The sequence below is a fragment of the Narcine bancroftii genome, chromosome 6 (genome assembly GCF_036971445.1).
Source record: "Narcine bancroftii isolate sNarBan1 chromosome 6, sNarBan1.hap1, whole genome shotgun sequence".
Classification (NCBI taxonomy): Eukaryota; Metazoa; Chordata; class Chondrichthyes; order Torpediniformes; family Narcinidae; genus Narcine; species Narcine bancroftii.
In genome coordinates, this window is record NC_091474.1 from 224,148,404 (window position 1) to 224,171,898 (window position 23,495).

A 23,495-nucleotide genomic window follows, 5' to 3' on the forward strand; every position below is an offset into this window, starting at 1 on the left:
ATTCATTGTGGCAGACATTAGTAATATCCCTGACAGACAGAAGGTTCAGCGAGTAGACTTGGATACAGTTAAAATTACTAGAGAAATTGTGCTAGGTAAATTGAATGGATTAAAGACAGATAAATCTCCAGGACTGGACAAAGTACACCCATAGGTTTTGAAAGAGGCGGCTTTTGAGATTGTAGATCCATTGGTGACAATCTTCCAGAAATTGATAGTCTCTGGCATAGTTTTGGGGCATTGCGAATGTGGTTCCGCTGTACAAGAAAGGTGGGAAGCAGAGAAGAGGGAACTATAGACCTATAAGTCTGACGTCGGTGGTGGGGACGATATTAGTCAATCCTCAAGGATGAAGTTATGAAATGCCTGTAAATGCATGACAGTGTAGCAGCTACTACAGTAGAGCTACTAAAGAAATACAAACACACGCCAGTGTAGTCAACTCAAGACTGATTTATTCAGGGTTTACAGGCTTCTTTTCTATACTGTGTGTACTGGGCTCCACTGGACAAGGTGGGTCGTCACTACGAGATTGCTGCCGATCCACGGGACCGGCAGGTTTAAGTTTAGCCTTGTAAGTGTCCCGCGCCTTCTGGCAGGAGACTCAACAGCTCAACGTGCCGTTCCTTGGCACTCAGTATCCCTCATGTGCGGTCCATTAGGTGAGTAGCCAGACGTCTGCATTAGGGTTCCGCACGCCCGCAGAGCCATGCTGGCGACAGTTCGCCTTGCCACGCTGTGCGCCCGCTTGGCCCGCTACATGGCCGTAATATATGCAGTGCCTGTATTATGGTTCTGCACGCCTGTAGAACTGCGCCAGCGACAGTTTGTGTTATCGCACTGTGTACCCGCTCGGCCCACTACAACAGGATAGGTCCTAGTCAGCATGGTTTTTTAAAGGGTAGATCGTGCATGATTAACCTATTAGAGTTTTTTGATGAAATCTCAAGTAGGATAGATAAAGAGGAGGCTGTGAATGTTATATTCTTGGATTTTCAAAAGGCTTTCCAATAAGGTGCCGCACATTAGGCTGATAAATAAAATGAAGGCCCATGCAATTACAGGGATGCTATTAGATTTGTTGGAAAATTGGCTGAAAGGCAGAAAGCAAAGGATTGAAATTAAGGGATCCCATTTGGAATGGCTGCCTGTGGTGTTCCGCAGAGTTCAGACTTGGGGCTGCTCCTGTTTACAATTTATATTAATGATTTGGATTGTGGACTAAATAGTTTTGTGGCCAAATCTGCGGATGACACCAAGATAGGTGGTGGAGCAGGAACTCTTGAAGAAACTGTAAAATTGCAGAGGGGTATAGACAGATTGGGAGATTAGACAAATATATGGCAGATGAAGTACAAAGTTGAGAAGTGCTTGGTTCTACATTTTGGCAGTGGAAATAAACAGGCAGAGTACTATCTGGATGGGGAGAAAATTCAATCCTCAGAGGTGCAAAGAGACCTGGACGTCCTTGTGCAGAGTCATCTAAAAGTTAATGCCCAGGTAGGATTGGTAGTGAAGAAGGCAAATGCTATGCTAGCATTCATTTCGAGAAGTACAGTGTTTAAGAGTAGAGAGGCGTTAATGAGGCTTTGTGCGGCACTGGTGAGACCCCATTTGGAGTACTGTGTACTGTTTGGGGTCCCCTATCTTAAGGCCCTTTCAGGTGGACCCTCTGCCTTGAGGGTGGTGGCAGGAGCAAATCTTAACGCAGCCTCACCTTTCAGGTGACAGCCCTAAAAGGCTGCTTACAGTGTTGCCTGGTCCACCTGAAAGGGCCTAAATTCATAACCAGAGATGCCTGGTAACATCTCCGGATCTGATGGAGGCAGGGCGACTGGTGCCACAGTGCCACCTGTCATAAATATATGGCACAGTAATGGCCGTCTTCCCTACCCATAATCCCCCATGCAGGTAGAACCGCTCTGTGTTTTTCAGTTCCAGCTGCATGGGGGATTATGGGTAAGGAAGACGGCCATTGCTATGCCGCATTTTGAGCCGCAGAGAGTGACCCAGGAGTGGCCAGACGGGCTGTGACAGCCTGCACCAGCATATGCTAAGTTAAAAAAAATTTCTTCTGTGACTATTGTTTTATTTTTGTTGCTAAATTAAATTATTGACATCTTCATTCATTCTTTCTTTATTGCCTCAAGGCTAGGGTTGAATATCCCATTCATTGGGCATATTTTGACTAAAAATAAAATACTGACTAAACCATTTAAAAAAAAAGAAAAGAAAATAAACAGATTTTAAACAATGTTATACTAAGCCTTTATGTGACACACAATTTCACCTTTAATTTTCGCAGGTTCTGGGAAAACCATGGTGATGGATTTGTTTTATTCTCATGCAGCAGTTAAAAGGAAGAATCGAGTACACTTTCATGGTTTCATGCTAGATGTTCATAAAAGTAAGTTATATTTTTTAAGTTATGGACCAGAGCTGCAGGGTATCTATAAAAGTAGCAATAGTGCTGCTTAACTGTGTTGCATTGTATTTCTGATTCTCCACATCATAGAGTGAAACATGTGACTTCACATCCTCTGTTCCTTCTGGTTTATAATTCCAACTATGCTGCCATCAAGGCTGTATTTTGAAAGCAAATAAAAATAAGAAGAGTAGCCTAAGTTGTATTTGCAGATTTTCAGTCGCTGTTTTCAGAGCAGGGTTGATGGATTTGGAAAGAATGGTGGCTCAGAAATTTAGTCCTTTGGGTGTTGTCAGGAAAATGGATGTCACTCCTATGATCTAATTGAAGGGTGGAACAGATCAGATTACAAGATGATAACCATGTGGAAAGTGAAATCTGTAGCACATTAAACAAACAATTAAATATACAGTGCCATTAATCTAACATATTCAGAACTGATTATTTAGGTTTGTATCTAACCCAGGCTGGCATTGAGTAAGTGTCTTGTTGTCTGAATACCAGATAGAATGAGTGTGGACAATTTCAGACCAATTCTTAGTTGAATTGAGCATGTGATCTAAAACTGGGCCGAAATTTGTGTAAATTTCCTGTTGCACTTGACTTAGCAAGAGTATAAAGTGAAAATGATTCCCTTCTATCTTGTCAGGTGGTTAAGCACATAGTTTTATGAAGAGGAAACCCTACTACATTTGATTGATGAATGTTTGTTGATGATGCTGAGCCTTTGAAATAGTTGTGTGAATTCTAAATCTTGAATTCATCAGGATAATGAATTTTATAACACTCCGTAAAAGGCTGAACTGGAAAGCACTTTCTGTATTCAGAATTGTGATTCCTATCCTCCATCTTACCAACACCTTAATGGAGTTCCTCATCCTGTTTGTGTGGTTTAACCAGTGTCATGTGCATTACTTTATAAAAGAAGAAAATTAATAACGCCATACACTCAAGGACTATTTGAAGATCTTAAAGGCAATTGCATGTGTTTCATCTTGTATTTGTATGTGTGAGTTCTTAGACAACACATGGATGAAGGAAAAGGTTCTTTAACCATATAACCACTTACAGCACAGGACAGGCCAGTTCGGCCCTACTAGTCCATGCCGTAACAAATCCCCACCCTCCTAGTCCCACTGACCAGCACCCAGTCCATACCCCTCCAGTCCTCTCCTCTCCATGTAACTATCCAGTCTATCCTTAAATGTAACCAATGATCCCGCCTCGACCACGTCTGCCGGAAGCTCATTCCACATCCCCACCACCCTTTGCGTAAAGAAATTTCCCCTCATGTTCCCCTTATAATTTTCCCCCTTCAATCTTAAACCATGCCCTCTAGTTTGAATCTCCCCCACTCTTAATTGAAAAAGCCTATCCACATTTACTCTGTCTGTCCCTTTTAAAATCTTGAACACCTCTATCAAGTCCCCCCTCAATCTTCTACGCTCCACGGAAAAAAAAGCCCTAGTCTGCACAACCTTTCCCTGTAACTCAAACCCTGAAATCCTGTCAACATTCTCGTGAACCTTCTCTGCACTCTCTCTATTTTGTTTATATCTTTCCAATAATTTGGTGACCAAAACTGTACACAGTACTCCAAATTTGGCCTCACCAATGCCTTGTACAATTTCATCATAACCTCCCTACTCTTGAATTCAATACTCCGATTTATGAAGGCCAACATTCCAAATGCCTTCTTCACCACACCATCTACCTGAGTATCAGCCTTGAGGGTACTATTTACCATCACTCCTAAATCCCTTTGTTGCTCTGCACATCTCAATAGCCTGCCATTTAATGCATATGACCTATTTAGATTTGCCTTTCCAAAATGTAACACCTAACACTTACCTGTATTAAATTCCATCAGCCATTTCTCAGCCCACACCTCCAGCCTTCCTAAATCACCTTTTAATCTACGGTGATCTTCCTCACTGTCCACAACACCACCAATCTTTGTATCATCCGCAAACTTGCTTATCCAATTCTCCACCCCTACTTCCAGATTGTTAATATATATATAACAAACAATAGTGGACCCAGGACTGATCCCTGAGGAACTCTAGTAGTCACCGGCCTCTAATTGGACAAACAATTTTCTACCACTACTCTCTGACACCTCCCATCCAACCATTGCTGAATCCATTTCACTACCTCCTTATTTATAGCTAATGCCTCCACCTTTTTTCCTAACCTCCTGTGGGGAACTTTGTCAAAAGCTTTACTAAAGTCTAAATAGACAACATCCACAGCTTTCCCTTCATCAACCTTTTTTGTAATCCCCTCGAAAAACTCAATCAGGTTTGTCAAGCATGATCTACCCCTGACAAAACCATGCTGATTACTCCCTATCAATCCCTGTACCTCCAAATATTTGTAAATACCATCCCTCAGAACACTTTCCATCAACTTGCCCACCACAGACGTCAGACTCATGGGCCTATAATTCCCAGGTTTACATTTGGACCCTTTCTTAAACAACGGAACCACATGCGCCACCCTCCAATCCTTTGGCACTACCCCTGTGACCAATGACATCCTAAATATCTCTGTTAATGCCACCACTATCTGTCCACAAGCCTCCCTGAGTGTCCTTGGGAATATTTTGTCCGGTCCCGGAGATTTATCCACCTTTATCTTTTTCAACACAGCCATCACTACCTCCTCGGTTATCCTTATATCCTTCATGACCTCCCCACTATTTTGCTTTACTTCAACTGGTTCAATATTTTTTTCCCTAGTGAATACCGAGGCAAAGAAATCATTCAAAATTTCCCCCTTTTCCTCTGACTTCTCACTCAGCCTACCCTCGCTGACTACAAGGGGTCCAATTTTATCCCTCACTAATATTTTACTTTTAATGTACCTATAGAAACCTTTTGGATTTATTTTTACTCTGTCTGCCAAAGACTCTTCATGCCTTTTTTTGGCCTTTCTAATTTCTTTCTTAAGATTCCTTCTACACTCCTTGTAGTCCTCCTTCAAACTCTCAGCTCCCTGCTCCTTATACCTCTTGTACAGCTCCTTTTTTCTCCTAACCAAATTTCCAATATTCCTCGAAAACCAAACCTCCCCATGACTTCCAGCCTTTCCTTTGATCCTCACTGGGACATATCTACTCTGTACCCTCAAAATTTCTTTTTTGAATATCCTCCATTTTTAATTTACATCCTTACCTGAAAATATCCTGTCCCACTCAATACTTCCCAAATCCCTTCTTATTCCTTTGAAATTTGCTCTTCTCCAATCCAGAACCTCAACTTTAGGCCCCTCCTTGCTCTTCCCTAAAACTACCTGAAAACTAACAGAGTTATGATCACTAGACCCAATTTTTTCTCCAACATTAATGTGCGATACTTGACCTAGCTCGTTCCCTAACAGGAGATCTAGTATTACACCGTCCCGAGTCGGTTCTTCTACTAATTGATTTAGAAAACAATCTTGAACACATTTAATGAACTCTAGCCCATCCAGCCCTCTAACTATATGGGTATCCCAATCAATGTGAGGGAAGTTAAAATCTCCCATGATCACTACCTTAAGATTCTCACACATATACGTTATCTCCCTACAAATTTGTTCTTCTAATTTTCTTGGCTCATTTGGTGGTCTGTAATACACCTCTATTAGCACCTTCATGCCTCCTTCACCCCTCAATTCCACCCAAACAACCTCACTGGACAATCCCTCCAGACCATCCTGCCACCTCACGGCAGTAATGTCCTCCTTAACAAGCAGAGCAACCCCTCCCCTTTTTTTTTTTTACCCCCTGATCTATCACAACTAAAAGAAATGTATCCTGGAATATTAAGTTGCCAGTCCTGCCCCTCCTGTAGCCAGGCCTCACTAATTGCCACAATATCATGACCCCAAGTATCTGTCCATGCTCTAAGCTCATCTACCTTGTTCACTATGCTTCTTGCATTAAAATATATGCATTTCAGAGAATGACCCTCACCTATATACTCTTTTCTACCTTTTACCCTAATCTCCATCCTACCTTTGTTATCGTTATTATTCCTATCTAGGTGGCCATGCTCCCTTGACACTGCTCTCACACTCTGTTCCCCACCCCCCTGCCAAACTAGTTTAAACCTTCCCCCACAGCACTAGCAAATCTGCTTGCCAGCACATTGGTTTATTTTAAAGTTGTTGTAAACAGCACCATGAGGCATGCCATGAGGCTGCAAGCCTCCACAACAAATCTTGCATGCTGTCTCTTGCTCTGTCAATCCCCTGCTGGCAGTCACGTATAATCTTTTACAAGCCCAGAGGACCCCAATACCAAGCAGCAATAGACATTCACCAAGACAAATTGTTACTTAAACAAAAGTTGCTTTTAATTATCTTTTAACATGAAAATAGAATCACACTTTAACTTATCACTATTAACTTACTTAACCTAACAACCCCCTTCTAATTCTAAACGTACGTATAAGTTCAGAAAAGTTCTTTGGTTCACAGTCCAATCTCACTTCTCATTCCTCCAAGTTCACTGGTTGCAGGCAATTCTCCTTGTAGACACAAAATTTAACATTTATAAAGATCACCAAGTTTTGGTGCTTGAAAGGTAAATGGTTGCTGCTCAGGAAGGTTCCTGTCGGTTTTCAGAGAGACGTATGTTGTACAATGAGATCCAACTGATTCCTTATAACCAGCCACTCCAGTATCTTGCTGACGAAACTCGGCCCCCTCAGGGTTCTCCAGATGATAACCTCTTTCTTTAAGGCACCACAGAATTCCTCTTTTTTCCACTCTCAGCTGATTCTTTCTCTCTCTCTCTCTCTCTCTCTCTCTCTCTCTCTCTCTCTCTCTCTCTCTCTCTCTCTCTCTCTCTCTCTCTCTCTCTCTCTCTCTCTCTCTCTCTCTCTCTCTCTCTCCCTCTCTCTCTAGAACAAGTTCTCTTCCAGACAACCTGCAGCTCCAACAAGATCTTTCATCTGTTGCCTTTTGTAAACAACAATCCATTAGTGAATTCTCTTCACCACTCTTCAAAGCTCTTGCAAAAGATGTAGAGCTGATATGTCTAGCATGGGGCAGAGATCCAGTATTTCAAATAAGATCTGTTTTAAAGTGTTTGTATGTAACCTACTCTAACAAACCTTCCCAATTCATCTCACAAAAACATATCTATTTACTCTATATACTCTGTCACAAATCAAATGGGAGCTATAATCCTTATGGCATTGCTAGTTGCATTCCAACCATGATCACTCTCATTACAACTCCCTTTCTTAAAACAAAAGTAGCTCACTTTTAACTAACATGTTTTCTTTGTATAACTGCAATTTTAACTTTTAACACCAAGAACTAGCATTTTCATTATTATCAACATTGTTAACATTTTTTAAAACTTGTTTTGTGTATTCATATTTACATACACTAAAACACGAAGAGCAAATAAGATAGCAGGAGTCTTTAATTTGCTCAGTGTGTCTCTGAGGAGGATTCACGTGTCTTGACGATCTCCTGATTGATTGTCCTTGAATCTGAGTTGTTGCCTCAGACAATCTCTTCTCAGATGTGCATTCAGGTTGATCAACAGTATCCATCTTTACATCTACAGTGGCTGGTCCCATTTGAAGATCTTGACAATTTCTTCACAGAACAGAACCTTCTTCTGTCTGAATGGTGTATGATCTTGATTGGACTTCACTAAGGACAGTTCCCTTCTGAGTCCACAAGTTTGTTTTGTCTTTTAGCCTTACTTGGTCTTTTGTTCCTCTGTCAAAGTAATACTTTTACATTTCTTTTTGTTGTTCTTTGAACTTCCTCATTTTCTTCCCTTCTTTTGTTTTTAGAAGGTTCTCCTGAATGGGTAGGTTTGTTCTTAGCCAGCATCCCATCAGGAGTTGTGCTGGTGACATACCACACTTGAGCCGTGTTGTGCGGTATACTGGCATGCTGTGGTAGAAGTCTGTTCCACTGTCTTTTGCCTTGTTCATCAGTCTTTTCACTGTCTGTACTGATTTTTCCACTAGACCATTGGACTGTGGAAAATGAGGACTTGACATGATGTGTACAAAGTCCCACTCTTTAGCAAACTTTGAATTGCAAAACTGGGGTCCATTGTCTGTGAAGACCTCCCTAGCCACACCATGTCTGGAATACTCGTTATAGCATCTGCAGTGGTGGTGTTCAGTTTACACACCTCTGGTAGCAGGGAGTAATAGTCTGTGACTATAAGATAGTCCTTGACATTTGAATAGGTCAGCACCTACCTTCTGATAAGGTCTGTATGGTGCTGTGTTTGGCTTTAGTGGTTCCTCAGGATTGCTTGCTTGATATTTCTGGCATATTGTACAGTTTCACACTTCATTTGTTATATCATTGTTGATTTTTGGCCAGTACATCACCTCTCATGCTCTTTTCTTACATTTTTTGATTTTGAGATGTCCTCCATGGATCCTTTTTAGCATCTCTTTTCTCAGACTCTTTGGGATAAGGATTTTGCTTCATTTGTAGATGATGTCTTCAACCACTGATAGTTCTGCTCTGCAGTTCCAGTACTCTGCAGCTTTAGGTGAGCAGTCCTGCTTCATGTTGGGCCGCCAATCCAAGATATTTTTTCTCAGTTGTCTCAGCGTTTCATCTTTGTTTGCCTCTGATTTTATGAGCTCCATTTTTGCATCTGATATGGGCAGTGCACTTGTGATCATGTCCACGAAAGTGTTCACGTCTTCATCCATTTTGATGTTTGTGGGCTCGTGCCAACAGCTCGAGACAAGTGTCTGCTGTGTATGTTAGCTTACCTGGAGTGTATGCTACATTCAGTGTATTCTAAGTGGACATTCATTTAATGGCTTTTGGAACAATGCAATCAAGGGCTTATGGTCAGTTTCTTCACTGATTGCTTGTCCTGACACAAACTGATGAAATCTTTCACAGGTGTATGTATGCAGCTCCTTTTCAATTTGAGTGTATTGCATCTCAGTGTATGTCATTGAGTGTGATGCATACACAGTGGGTTGCCAATCATCATATTTTTACAGAAGAACTGCACCGAGCCCACTATGTGATGCATCTGATGATATCTTGATGGGTCTCACTGGGTCGTAAAACCTCAGAACTGGTTCCTCTGTGAGCAGTTTCTTGAGTTCCCTCCATGACTTTTCATGCCCCATGATTCCACTCCCATTCAATGTTCTTTTCTGTTCGTCTTCTCAATGGAGCCGTCTTTTCTGAGAGGTTGGATGTGAATTTACCCATATAGTTGACCATTCCATGATACCTCTGTACATCCTTTTTGCATTGTGGCCTTGGCATGTTCCCAATGGTGGACATCTTTCTGGGATCTGGTCTGCCAATAATATCTCCGACAAATGATAGTTATGTCACCCCAAGCTCTCCATTCAGTTTCAGGTTTGTTTTCCTTGTTGCTTCCAGCTCTTTCCTTAGTCTCTCATCATGCTCCATCCTCATGGTTCCCATGCTATGATGTCATCCATTGAGGTATCAACTCGGTCCAGGTGCTCATAGACTATATGGATAGTTTTGTGATACACTTTAGGAGCTGAGCCAATTCCAAATGGTAACCTTAGGAATCTGTATCTGCCAAATGGACTATTGAATGTGCACAGTCTTGAACTTGCTTCATCCAATTTCAACTGCCAAAATCCTGATGCTGCATCTAACTTGCTGAAAAACTTTGCATTTGCAAACTGTGACATGATTTTTTTCCGGCGTCAGAAGCTTAAAGTGTTTTCTCTTTATTGCTCTGTATAGATCTCTTGGATCCAGGCAAATTCTAAGTTTTCCATTCTTTTTGTCCGCAACAGTGAGTGAACTCACCCACTCCGTTGGCTCGTCTATCTTCTGAATCCTGTTCAGGCTTTCCATCCTATCCAACTCTGCCTTTAGTTGCTTTTGAAGCGCAAATGGGACTTTTCTGCATGGATGTATTATCAGTGGCACATGTTTATCCACTCTGATCGTGTGTTCTCCTGGAAGGCAGCCTAGACCCTGAAATAGGTCATTGTAGTCTTTCATGGGTTCATCATAGACTGTCTCTCCTTCACTTTCCACAATGAGGACTCTTTTTACCAGGTTCAGTTTCTCACAGGCTGTTAAACCTAGTATGGCCTGTACATCCTTTGGTACTACGATAAATGCTAGCATGTGCTCTTTGTCCTTGTGTTTCACTTTGACCATGCATTCTTCTTGCACTGGTATATCGGTACCTGAATATCCTGTTAACTTCACTGATCTGGGTCTAATCCTCTTAAAATCAGTCTCTGATCTTGCATTAATTTGTGCTCCAGTATCTAATTTTACTGAAATGTATATGTCATTCACTTTTAATCTCAACATCCAGTCTTTATTGTCTCTCTTGTTTTCAGTCACAACATCTACATAGAATTCCTCTATCTCCCTTTCATCTACTTGCTTTGTTGAACTTGATTCCAACAACAACGGGCATAATGGTTGCCTTTGTTGCACAGATTGAATGTTTTACCACATGCTGGAAACTTTTTTGGTAGGTGTCATGCACCACATTGATGGCTTTCGATTGTCTCTTTTATTTTTGTTTGCTGGCCATGCCTCTTTTTCCCTTTTATGAATGTTCTTGCAGCTAGTTTCACTGAACAGCTCTTTTGCCTATGCTTTTACAGTTTCTGCAGCTCTACAGAGTGCTATGGCTTTTTCCAGGTCTAGGTTTTGCTCTCTTAGCAATCTTAACCTTAGACTATTATCTGGAATACCACACACAAGTTTGTCTTTTATCAGCAAGTCGGTAAGTCCACCAAATTCGCACATTTTGCTTCTTTTTCTCAATTCAGTCACATACTGATCAATACTTTCTGCTGTTTTCTGTAGACGTGAAAAATCTATGCCTTTCAAATGTCACATGTTCAGTAGTGTGTTTCTGTTTGTGTAGCAGCCGCTACATTGATGACCCCAGCGAGTCCAGATGATTTTCTGACCTCCAGATATAGATGCAACAGCAGTCAACGCGGTCGCGGTGAAATCCCCACTCCTCCCCCCCCCGAACGCATTGCCCACACACTTGGTTTGGGGAAGTGGAGGCACAGTTTTACCTCAGACACGATGATGTTCTGCCACATTGTGAGTGCGCTCGATGACGAAACAGCGGCCAGGATGGACAACCTCATCCACGACCCACCGGAGGAAGGAAAATACCTAGTTCTCAAAAGTCTCCTCCTTGGGACCTTCGGCCTCTCCTGTCGGCAGCAGGCCACTAAGCCTACACTGGGATGGACTGGGCGACGGAACCCCATCTGCCATCATGGAAGAGATGCTTACATTGGCAGAGGGCCACAAACCCCATTTGATGTTCGAACTGGCCTTCCTTGAGCAGATGCCGGAGGACATCCAACTCCTGCTGGCAGATGAGAATTTCTCAGATCCACGCAGAGTCACAGCCCGCGCAGACGTGTTCTGGCGTACCAAGCGAGAAAACTAGGTCACCCACAACCAGGTCACCTGCACAGGACCCAGTCAGCTGCAGGTGGCCCCCCCAAGCACAAACTGGAAGAGCACCATCCCACCTGGTGTTTCTACCATCAACGTTGGCAGGGCCAAAGCCTGCAAGTGCAGGGAGCCCTGTTCGTTTCAGGGAAACTACCTGGCCAGCTGCCGTTAATGTCTGCGATGGCTGGCCGGACTAACAGCCTCCTGCATGTGATCGATAAGTCCAATGGCCGACGTTTCCTGGTAGACACCAGAGCAGAACTGAGTGCTTCCCCTGACGACCCTCGAGACCCACACCCGTATTCAAGGCCTGACCCTACAGGCAGCCAACTGATCCTCCATCAAGACTTTTGGCACACACAGCACCCAGATCCAGATTGGCAAGGACAGGTTTCACTGGAAGTTCGTACTGGGAACCGATTTCCTTTGGGCGCACAGCTTGTTGGTGGACATCAAAGGCAAGCGGTTGGTACGTGCCCTCACTTTCCAATCCGTCTGCCTCGATTCCACAAACACGTGCGGCCCAGGAATAACTTCCATCAGTGCCCCCAAGGACGAGTATTCTCGCATGCTCAATGAATTCCCCGCCATCCTGAAGCCACAGTTCACTTCTGCCATGCCCCAACATGGAGTCTACACCACATTTCTCCCCTCCATGCTAAAGTCAGGTGTTTGCCCCCTGAGAAGCTACAACTGGCAAAGGAGGAGTTCTCCTGACTGCAGGAGCTGGGGATCGTCCGCAGGTCTGATAGCCCTTGGGCCTCCCCCCTCCACGTGGTCCTGAAGGCTTCCGGGGATTGGCGCCCATGTAGGGACTACAGTCGACTCAATGACGCGACTACGCTGGACCGATACCCCATTCCGCATATGGCCAACTTGCACGGCACTCGAGTCTTCTTGAAGGTCGACCTGGTATGGGGGACCATCAAATCCCGGTCCATCCCGATGACGTCGGCAAGACTGCCATCATCACCCCGTTCGGCCTATTCAAGTTTCTGCTGATGCCTTTCAGCCTTAAAAATGTGGCCTAGACATTTCAACGGTTGATGTAGTGGGCAGAGACCTTGTTTTCATGTTTATCTATCTCGTTAACATCCTAATCACCAGTCGGGACCACGATGAACACAAAGTCCATCTCCGTGCACTATTTGCTCTCATGGCAGAGTTTGGCTTCATGGTCAATGTGGCCGTGGCCAAGTGCCAGTTCAGCAAGGAGTCCCTGTAGTTCCTGGGCCATACCATATCCACGAATGGGGCCACCCCAGCACCCGAGAAGGTCGCAGCCTTACGCCAGTTTCTGAAACCTGACACCCTCAAAGGCCTTCAGGAATTCACCAGGATGGTCAACTTCTACACCGCTTCATCCCGGGGGTGGTTCGTGTCATGTGGCCATTGTTTGCACTGATTGCAGCCAAGAATAAGACCCTGGAGTGGACGGAAGAGGCTGAGTACGCTTTCACCGTGATGAAGGATGCCCAGGTGAGTGCTACACTACTGGCCCACCTGCAGCCCGATGCCCACAGTGTACTCTTAGTGGATGCTTCGGCCACGGCTATCGGGGGCATCCTAGGGCTATCGGGGGCATCCTAGAGCAATCGGTGAACGGTCAGGGGCGCCCACTTGCCTTCTTCAGCCCTTCCCCCAGAACTAAAATACAGTGCCTTCGACAGGGAGCTTCTGGCTCTGTATCTGGGCATTAGACACTTCTGGTACTTCCTGGAGGGCAGGCCATTCACTGTTTTCACCAACCACCAACTGCTCACTCAGGCCCTCTCAATGTCAAAGGATCCCTGGTCAGTGCACCAGCAGCAACATCTGTCCTACGTATTGAAGTTAACCACTGACATCCGACATCGAGCCGGTAAGGTCAATGTCGTTGCAGATGTGATCTCAAGGCCCACCATCCACAGCCTATCCCCTGGCCTGGACTGCACCCAGCTAGCACAGACACAGAAGGAGGACACAGAAACATGAGCTTTCCACTCCACCATCATGGGCCTCTGACTCGAGAACCTCAAATTGCCAGACAGCCCTGACATGCTGCTCTGCGATGTGTCCAGTGGCTCATAGCCCCTGGTAGTCTCACCACAATGGAGGCCCGCAAGCCTTCAGCATGCTCCACGACTTGGCTCACTCCTCAGTCAAGACCTCGGTGTGCACGGTGGCAGAACGATTCATGTGGCACAGCCTCAAGAAACAGGTAGCCCAGATGGCGAGAAACTGCACGCAGTGCCAGGCCTCCAAAGCCCAGTACCATGTCAAGGCCCCGGTACAGAAGTTTGACTCCGCTACCAAGAGGTTTGAACACGTACACATCGACATCATGGGTTCATGTCCATGGACACCCGCTACTTGTTGACTGTGGTCGAACGCACGATGAGGTGGCTGGTAGTCATCCCGCTAAGAGACACCTCTGCCGAGTCCTGCGCCAGAAATCTACTCGCCCACTGGATCACCAGTTTCAGCATTCCAGCACACATGATGAATGACAGGGGCGCCTAATTCACATCCGCCCTCTGGTTGCAGCTGGTGAACCTCCTGGGGATCAAGCTCCACCATATCACTGCATACCATCCCCAGGCCACTGGTCTAATGGAGCGTTTCCACCGGCACCTCAAGTCAGCTCTAATGGCTTGTCTCACTGGCCCAATTGAATGGACAAACTACCCTGGGTCCTGCTCAGCATCAGAATGGGCCCAAAGGAAGACCTACAGGTATCGTCCGCAGAGCTGCTCTATGGTGCACCGTTGTTGCTCCCTAGGGAGTTCTTCGGCCCAAGCACTGGTTCCGCGACTGAGAATTGGACCTTACTGGCAGACATGTGGGGCAAGCTCGCCACACTCGCACCCCACCACCGACCCACCATGGCAGCTGCCTGTCTAGCATCCCCAAAGAACTATCCACCACTAATTTTGTTTTCGTCCGGTGAGGCCTACATCCCGCGCCTCTGCAGCGTCCCTACAAAGTCCTGAAACGCTTAGGCAAGACATTCACGTTGGACATTGGGGACAAGGAGAAGATATTCACAGTTGACAGACTCAAGGCGGCCCACTTGGACCTTAGCTAGCCAGTACAGGTACACAATCTTTTATTCGGATCCCTTGGGGGACAGTGTTCCAAATTTCAGATTTTTCCTTATTTTGGAAAGCCAGATTTAATTCCACCCGAATTGTGCTGCCTTATCTACCCCACCCCCTTCCTGTTGTGCTGCTGCTCTCTCCCCCTTGCCTGCCTGACTCACGCTGCTGGTCTCCTGCCCACCCGACTCGCGCTGCCGTCTCTTTCCCCACTTGCCAGTTTTTGGAGCTTTCTAGATTTTAGATGTCTGGGTAAAGGATTGTGTACCTGTACTGACGGCCTGACCAAAACGACGAGGTCGGCCACAGAAGTGCCAAGACATGTAAGCCGGTTCTGGGGGGGGTGGTTGTGTGGTGGCGCACATCGCTCGTGGTGAACTGGCCCTGCTTGTATCGCCGCTCCAGGGGGCAGCTGCGGGAAGATAGTGCTGTTGGGGGATCTCAGTGCCTCGTGGCTTAGGCCAAAGCGCGCACCTTGGGCGAACGTGATGATGTCACCGCTAGCACGAGGGAGGAGCTCACACCACCCATAAAGGACGCGCGCAAAATTTGAATAAACAGTTCACTGGAAACCCTCCACCATGTTCAGAGGTGTGTTTCCATTTGGGTAGCAGCCGCTACAGGACATCAGATTCTGATATTTCTCTATCTCATTTTCCTTTAGCCTCCTAATCATGGGAAACTTATGCCTGTTGCTGTTAGTTATTCAAAGTTTAACTTATCTTCAACTTAAACATCTTTTCAGATGTAAAATCAGAGTCAAATTAAAGATTATATGCTGGCATTTCTGATATCTGATTTCTGATATTTTCACTCTGGGCTGATACAGGTGGTGTCCCATTCATTTTTACATAGTGTATATTTGGATTTATACACAGATTAAAAGTTGTTAACAGCTATCACACCATTCCAGAAGCAGGGCATTGATATCCAAACCCTGAGTTTCACCTTGTTTGGAACCCCTTCTGCTTCGCAGGATGTCAAGGACCAGTTTATTTCACCCTCTGCCTTTGGAAAAGACAAGTTGGGGAAGGTGGCTGCTGAGGTCATGCTCAACACAATCTGAGACTAACATACAACCAGCCTGTTAATATTGTTTCATTTTCCATTTAATTAACAAGTTGTCCTTCATCATCTTTGCTCCTTACTTCTTTCCCAATCATTCCTTTCCTGCCTACTCAGTTAATACATTAATTTGCATAATGATTGTTCCAACAGGCAGAAGGTACAATTTTGTTTTATTAATTAGATTCATGCTATCACCATTGTTTTTATGTTGCTGACCTGTCGATTATGATTTTATTTGCTATGTTTCTTAAAGTCTTAAACAGTAAGGCCATTGGCAGTGTTGACTTATTCTAGAGAAATCCATGATTTTATTTTGTCAGGCTCTTATTTAATTGATTGATTAGCTTTGAATAGAAATTCTTTAATTTCCTTTTGGTTTTCTACTTTCAATTATTTGTTACTCTCTCTTGTTTATAAGGATGGGCCTTTAACTGAATTCTATCTTGACTCTTTATGAAATATCCTTGGCTGATACCAAAAGTTTATTCACCATACTCTTCCTCCAAATCACTTTATTATTCTGACCCCATTCATTAAAAATAATATGTAATATTATCTCAAATATTGGTTCTCTGGTTATAGTCATTCTACCTGATTGAAATAGCTGTTTCCTAATTACATCAGAAATAAAACAAAACACTAATCCTTGTTAAGCAAAACAGACATCTCAGAGGTATCTGAGGAAATATTCATTCATTATCTGAGCAGATAGAAATAGAACAATTTGGAGGAAGGAATAGAGAAGTGACAAGGAATATGAAAGTGTCTTGATAGTTATGAAGCTCGATGGACTTGTAATGATGTTTGTCACTCGCGTATCCCCTGAGATGAAGACTGAAAGATCCAAAATGTAAAGTGTCAGAGATGGACCATGTGAAGGTGAGAATAAGGTGGAAACTGGCAGCAAGAAGAATGGAGATTTTAAGTTTTGTGTTGAGTGCTGGATGCTGCTCTCATATAGTCATCAATGTTCTAGAAAATGAAAGGATGATTCTAAGTAGGACTACAACAAAAAAAAACTGTTCCACAATAACAAGCATACGAGTTCTTGTAGTCAGACTTTGATCAGGAAGAAATTAATGGAATCGAAGCAAAGTTATCCAGCGTTAGGACGAGTGTCGCCAAGTGAGCAGTGCCGGGGATCTAGTTGGGAGGAAGCAGATGTCAAGAAATTGGACATGTATGGACTAGTTGATACTGGAAACTGTCAAAGAAGCAGAAAGCATCAAACATGTTGCAGATGTAAGTATGAAAGGGTCTGGACCTGATTCACATGTTTTAAAGAAATCTGTTGAAGTCGTTTATTATCTGAAAGGCAATTAAGGTTCACTTTTATGCTTGCTATCCATAGTATTTCATGTCACATCAGTATGCCATTCACATTTCACAATCTGGTTTATTAAAATTGGTCTATGTTTTATGTCTAATGGACCTTGAGAAGGTGATGGGGAGCCACTGATTTTTTTGCAAGACTTAAGGTGATGGTACAAGCCCACTGGTGTTGAGTAGAGAGTTCTAGTTTTTAGATTCTGCACTGATGAAGACCTTGTTTTTCTTGGTGATAGAGACCACAAGTTTGGGAGGTGCTTTTGAAATAATTGTGGTGTTTTGTAGATGGTTCACTGGATAAATGAACATTTAGGGCAGTGGATGGGATAGCAATCAAGTGGATTATTTTGTCTTCGATGGTGTTGATCTTATTGAGTGTTGTTAGAGCTGACCTTCTTGAGTACTGTTAGAGCTGAGCTCACCAAGCCACATGCAGGCCACACTCCTGTCTTGTTGGTAGAAAGACTTGGATGTCAAGCAAGCTATTTGCCAGAGGAAATCTAGTCTCTGAATTGGTTTTGCAACCATTGTATTTATGTAGCAATTGCAGTTGAGTTTCTTGTCGATGGTGACGTGAGAATATTTGTGATGAATGCAATGCAAAAAAAAAGGAGGAACTCGGGGGGTGGGGGGGGTGGTCAGGCAGTATTTATGGGGGATGAATGGTTGACATTGAGTTGACACCTTGCTTCAGGACTGAGAAAGGAGAGGGAAGATGGGTGGTTCTAAAAAACAGTGGGGGGGGTGGGTAGAAAGATCAATGGGACCTCTTTAGTTTCATATATTTAAAACTAATTCCAGAAATAAGAATAACTAATTCTTTTAATCCCATTTGAAACAGGAATTCATCGATTAAAACAGTCTTTACCAAAAAGGAAGCCTGGCTTAATGGCAAAGTCGTATGATCCAATAGCACCCATTGCCTCAGAAATCAGCAATGAGACCTGCCTTTTGTGTTTTGATGAGTTTCAGGTAAATGGAGCTTCTTTTGTTGGAATATTGAAGAAGAGAATGCATTAAGTAACTTAAGAGAGTAATATTTATGTGTGTTCAAGTTAATGGTCAGCAGAAGCCATCTCCATGCTCTGAAAATTCCTCTGGATTGAACAGGTTCAGTAAGTAGAGTGACCTCTGTGGAACATTTTACCCTTGTGAGTACCTATAAATAGCAAATTGGCAAATTTGTCTGTTCATGTGGCAAGGCATTAGAGAAAGTCACAAGAGGAAGAGAACCTTAAATGTATAGAAATAAATCTCTGCTTTTTCACTACTCATTGCCACAGAGACTAGTTTTGGCAAGTCAAGTAATGCTGAGGAGAACAGCATTGAAGGAGAATAGGATCATTGAAAGAAGGCCAATAAATTCGTCAGTTAGCCCTGTTGAAAAGGGGATTACCAAAGTCATCTGTAATGCAGTTAGCGCAGCCTGCCCAAGTATCGTTTTGTCGTGAGATACTGTGTGGGTTACATCTAATTTAAGGAAATCTTTGTTAAATTGCTCCATCTGCTGGAATAAGATCTTCAGCAAGGACGCTGCAACTACTTGTACTTCCTTGCTTTAAAATAAATATTTCTCTGCTTGCCCACTTCTGTCTTTTTGAAAGTAAAAGGCTTATTCCTATAATGAACCATACTCATCTTTAATTAAGGAAGCTTTGGTGTTAATATTTTTCTCTACTGATGGATGTGATCTGGGAAAGAAGCATTCTTTTAACTGGCTTGCTTAGTAAATACTGGAAAGTACTCTGTTGTGGAGGATAAGCTGATTCCCTTGTTTGATATGAGTCCTTGAAATAAAAAGTGTGTCAATGTTTTGAAAGACAGGCTCAGATTGAATAAATTGGCATATGAATTGATTTAAAAATGATTACAATCTTTTTTGAATATAAGAGTTACAGCAGTGGGTGGTGCAGAGAAGGAATCTTGAGCGTTTTGAACTGCTTTTTGACCCACTTCAATGCTGAGATACTGTTTACCTATTTAGATATTTACAATTCTTTCTTCTATTATTGACATTATTATTAAGCAGGTTCAATGCTCACAAAAGCATGCCGTAATATTGTGATCGACAAATTTACAATTGTGGGGTGAATATCTTAATGTCATTTCAATATTTTGAAATCTAACCAAAGATATCTAGTATTAGTTTTCTAAATCTGCTTTTATGACCTGGTATATTGGTTTGAATCACCATAAAAACAAAGCTTTTGATTTTAAGCTCCTACTAATTAATGAAGGCACGTATTCATGGTTAGTAATATATAGAGAACTCAACCAATCAAGAATAACTGAGATTAAGGGACTTGCTTATGTAATATTGTATTTTTCCCCCTCATTTGCTTGAGTGAGTCATAATGGAAAACCACTGTAGGTCATTAAAATCTTTTCACTTAAATGCTAACAAAATTTCTTTCTTCTTATTAACTGACTATCATTAACAATAATTTGTATCCATCCTGCTTCCTCTTAGTGAATATTGTGCTGCATTTGAGAATATCTTTTGGTTACGGTATTGTCTTTTGCTTGCTAAGACTGTAGAATTACTTCTCTCTTCATCAAAAGAATTTGCATACTGGAACTCCGATACATGTGACTCTTGTCACAACAATTCTATATTCTAAAACCATTCAGTTACTAATCTATTAGAAATCATCTTTACAGATCACAGTGATAATTTTAAAATATAACTTTTAGCAGTGAAAGTTTGAATTAAAATGTGCTGGAAATAAATAATTTTCTGTGGCAAAGTGTCCTGTTAATTATAAATGAGGAATGTTATCAACCCACTTTGACTACCCAACCATAAAAATATATTCTTTCTTTTCCAGCAATACTTGGCGTTGCTGTATCAAATAAGTTATTTGTGGATTTCACTGAGCTCTTCCTGATTATTTGTTTTGAGCATTACTCGAATAATATGAAAAATGCTTTGGATTATAATTGACCGATTTGAACATATTTCCCCTATCTGATTCTCTCAATTTAATTTTGTGTTCTTCATTTATCTTTTGTGTTGTCTCAACAACATTCTACAGATCCAAATTTCACAACCCAGTATTTTATGTTTAATTTCATTTCTCAGACACCTCCTCTCCTTGCTGAAGTACCCCTATCTCTGGCTTTCCCTTTTACTCAAACCACTGAAATTTGGAACCGGTGGCTCTTCTGAATTTACATCCAATGCAGAAAATCTTTGCATCTCAATCACTAGAACATGACAAAGGGCTTGTGCTATTATCTGATTGGAATTGTGTCACAATTTTCTCTGATCTGTATCCTGCTATTTTCATGAATATTCTGAAATAGAAACATAAACTGCTGGAAACATTCAGCAGACAAAGCAGCTTCTGAAGAAAGAGAAACCGTCAACATTTTAGATTGAAGACCCTTCATTAGAATAATTCAGTACATTATTTTACCTCATGATTCCTGTGGAATGAATACTATTGGTTTTAAGCTTCTCAACATGACCATGAATGTTAAATTTTGTCTGTGGGAATGAGGCTGATCTTTGATCTATTACTGCAACTTTCTATAAAATCCACTCTTTAGTGGAATTATTTGTTGTGCGTTATCTTAAAGTTGTTGACCTCAGTATGACATTTCACCTCATTCAGAAAAAAGTAACAAATTAGAAAGATTTTTTTTTGCCTCGAAACCATGGTCAGTGATGCCTCTATCCAGGTAGACAAAAGATTTTGTAAATTCTTGTAAGAAGATTGCAGAGATGTGGTAACTGAATAATTGGTCCTTCTTTCCTGGGATATGAATTTTTTTGTACAAACTCTATCAGCACTTAGCCCATACCAAATGAACAATTTCAGGCCTGTGGACTATTGAGGATGTGGCTAAAGTATCTCACCATTTTAATATATTAGATTTCACATTCATTGAAATTCATAAGTCTGTGTGTGCCTTTGTCTCTCAAGCACGTGCACCCCAGCTCTCCTTTCTCATGAGCACGCACCCGACTACCTCACTTTCTCCTGTATATTTTCCTCTGCAAGCTTTGTGTTTGTGTCTCTCTGGTACATTCTCCATCTCTCCCTATATCTATACCCATACATATTTTGAGAGCAATTAATTAAATCTAATTGGTACTTCAAATAACATGATTGATTCTGAATTAAGAAAAAGAAAATTGCCAGAAATGTAAAGTTCCATTATTATCACATATGTAGTGAAATTAGACAGTAGTAGTAGTAACTATCTAACCATATACAGCACAGAACAGGCCAGTTTGGCCCTACTAGTCCGTGCTGGAACAAATCCCCACCCTCCTAGTCCCACTGCAGCAGCAGTAATGATAATTTCAGTATATGCAGGATTAAAGAAGTATCCATGATTGAAGTGAAAAGGCTGTAGTAAAGGAATAGTCATAGATTTATAAAGCATGAAAGTAGGCCCTTCAGCCCAACTCATTCATGCCAACCAAGTTTCCTACCTAAACTAGTCTCATTTGTTTGTCTTTGGCCCATTGCCCTTTAAGGCAGTGGTTCTTGACCTTTTTCTTTCCATTCGCATACCATATTAAGTATTCCCTATGCCATAGGTGCTCTGTGTTTAGGAAGGGTTTGCTTAAGGTGGTATGTGGGTGGAAAGAAAAAGTTTGAAAACCACTGTTTTAATTGTACCTGTTTGGCCTGTTTTGTGCACAGTTTCATAACTCCAAAGAAAATGGGTCAATGACAATTGTTCTCAAGCAAAATATTTCAGTAACAATTGGATCTAGAGCAGTGATTCTCAACCTTCCCTTCCCACTCACATGCCACTTTAAAAAAAAAAAAAAAAAAAAATCCATTACCAATCACAGAGCTCTTATGGTATAGGGATTGCTTAAGGTGAAATTGTGAGTGGAAAGAAAAAGTTTGAGAACCATTGCTTTAAGGCTTTCTTATCCTGCTTGTACCTGCTTCTATCACTATCTCTGGTAGCTCATTCCACATTCTTACCTCTCTTTTTGGAGAAAGAAAATTCCTCCTTGAAATCAAATTTATCGCTTCTCACCTTAAATATGTGTCCCCCAATTTTAGACCCCTCTACTGTGGGAAAAGATTGAGTATTCACCTTATCTTTACCCATCATGATTTTAAGTACCTCTACAAGGTTACCCTCAGCCTCCTATGTTCCTAGGGGAGAAAAAAAAGCTCCAGCCTATTCTCTCTCTCCTTATAACTCAAGCTATCTAGTCTTGGTAAAATCCCGGTTTATATTTTCTGCTCCCTTTCCAGATAAATGACATCCTTCCTGTAGGTCGGCAACCTGAATTGCACACACTGCTCCAGTGTGGACTCTCCAACATATTGTACATTTGCAATATCATGTCCCAAGTCTTGTACTCAGTGCACTCATTGGGGTTAAAAAAGAACAATTATGCCAAACACCATCTTTGACCTATGTGCCACTTTCATGGAACTGTGTATGTATCTCTAGATCTCTCTGTTCTACAATGTTCTAGGGCCCTGAAATTTACTATGCAAGTCCTTCCCTCATTTAACTACCAAATTTAATGCCTCACACTTATCCAAGTTAAATTCCATATGGCGTTTCTTGCCCACTTTTCTCTTTTAATCTTGTATTACCTTCTTTACTCTCCAATATACCATCAATTTTGATGTTGTCTGCAACCATATTAATACATTTTCATCCACATTAATATATATAGTGAAGAACAGTAGTCCTAGTATCATATTAGCTTGCTTACCATGTTTTCTAACCCTACAGACTATCCTACCATGAGGGATCATGGTAAAGACCTTGCTAAAGTTCAAGTAGATGATGTCAACCGTGCTGCCCTCATGGTCACCTCTTTTTAAAAAAAAAACTCAACTGAATTCATGGACGTGATTTCTCACTACAAAGCAATGCTCATTTTTCAGAGTCTGTTCCTGTCTTTTCAAGTGCAGGTAAATCCTGTCTCTCAGAATCCCCTCCAATAAATTGCCCAACACTGATGCTAGACTCTCTGGTCTGATATTCCCTGTCTTGTCCTTGGATTTCTAATTCTCCAGTTTGGCTAGCGTTGATCTAGACATCCCTACCCATGTCCCTGCAGGTTCTTCTCTAGCTTCCCACAATCTCCTAGAATATACCTGGTCAGGCCCCAGAGATTTATTCATCTTTGTTTGCTTTAAAAACCATCAGCACTTCCTCTTTTGTGATGT

The 23,495-nt window shown here is 42.2% G+C and overlaps 1 protein-coding gene across 3 annotated transcripts in view; it reads left to right on the forward strand.

Annotated features, from left to right (window-relative positions):
- afg1lb (AFG1 like ATPase b) overlaps positions 1-23,495 on the forward strand; it is a 175,888-nt gene that overhangs the window by 32,167 nt on the left and 120,226 nt on the right. For all 3 annotated transcript variants that reach the window (XR_011340749.1, XM_069887519.1, XM_069887520.1), the window contains exons 4-5: positions 2,306-2,407; positions 18,173-18,303. Coding sequence is in view for 2 of the 3 variants with exons in the window: in XM_069887519.1 (XP_069743620.1) it covers positions 2,306-2,407; positions 18,173-18,303 (233 nt within the window). In the remaining variant the exon portion in view is untranslated. The remainder of the gene's footprint in view (positions 1-2,305; positions 2,408-18,172; positions 18,304-23,495) is intronic.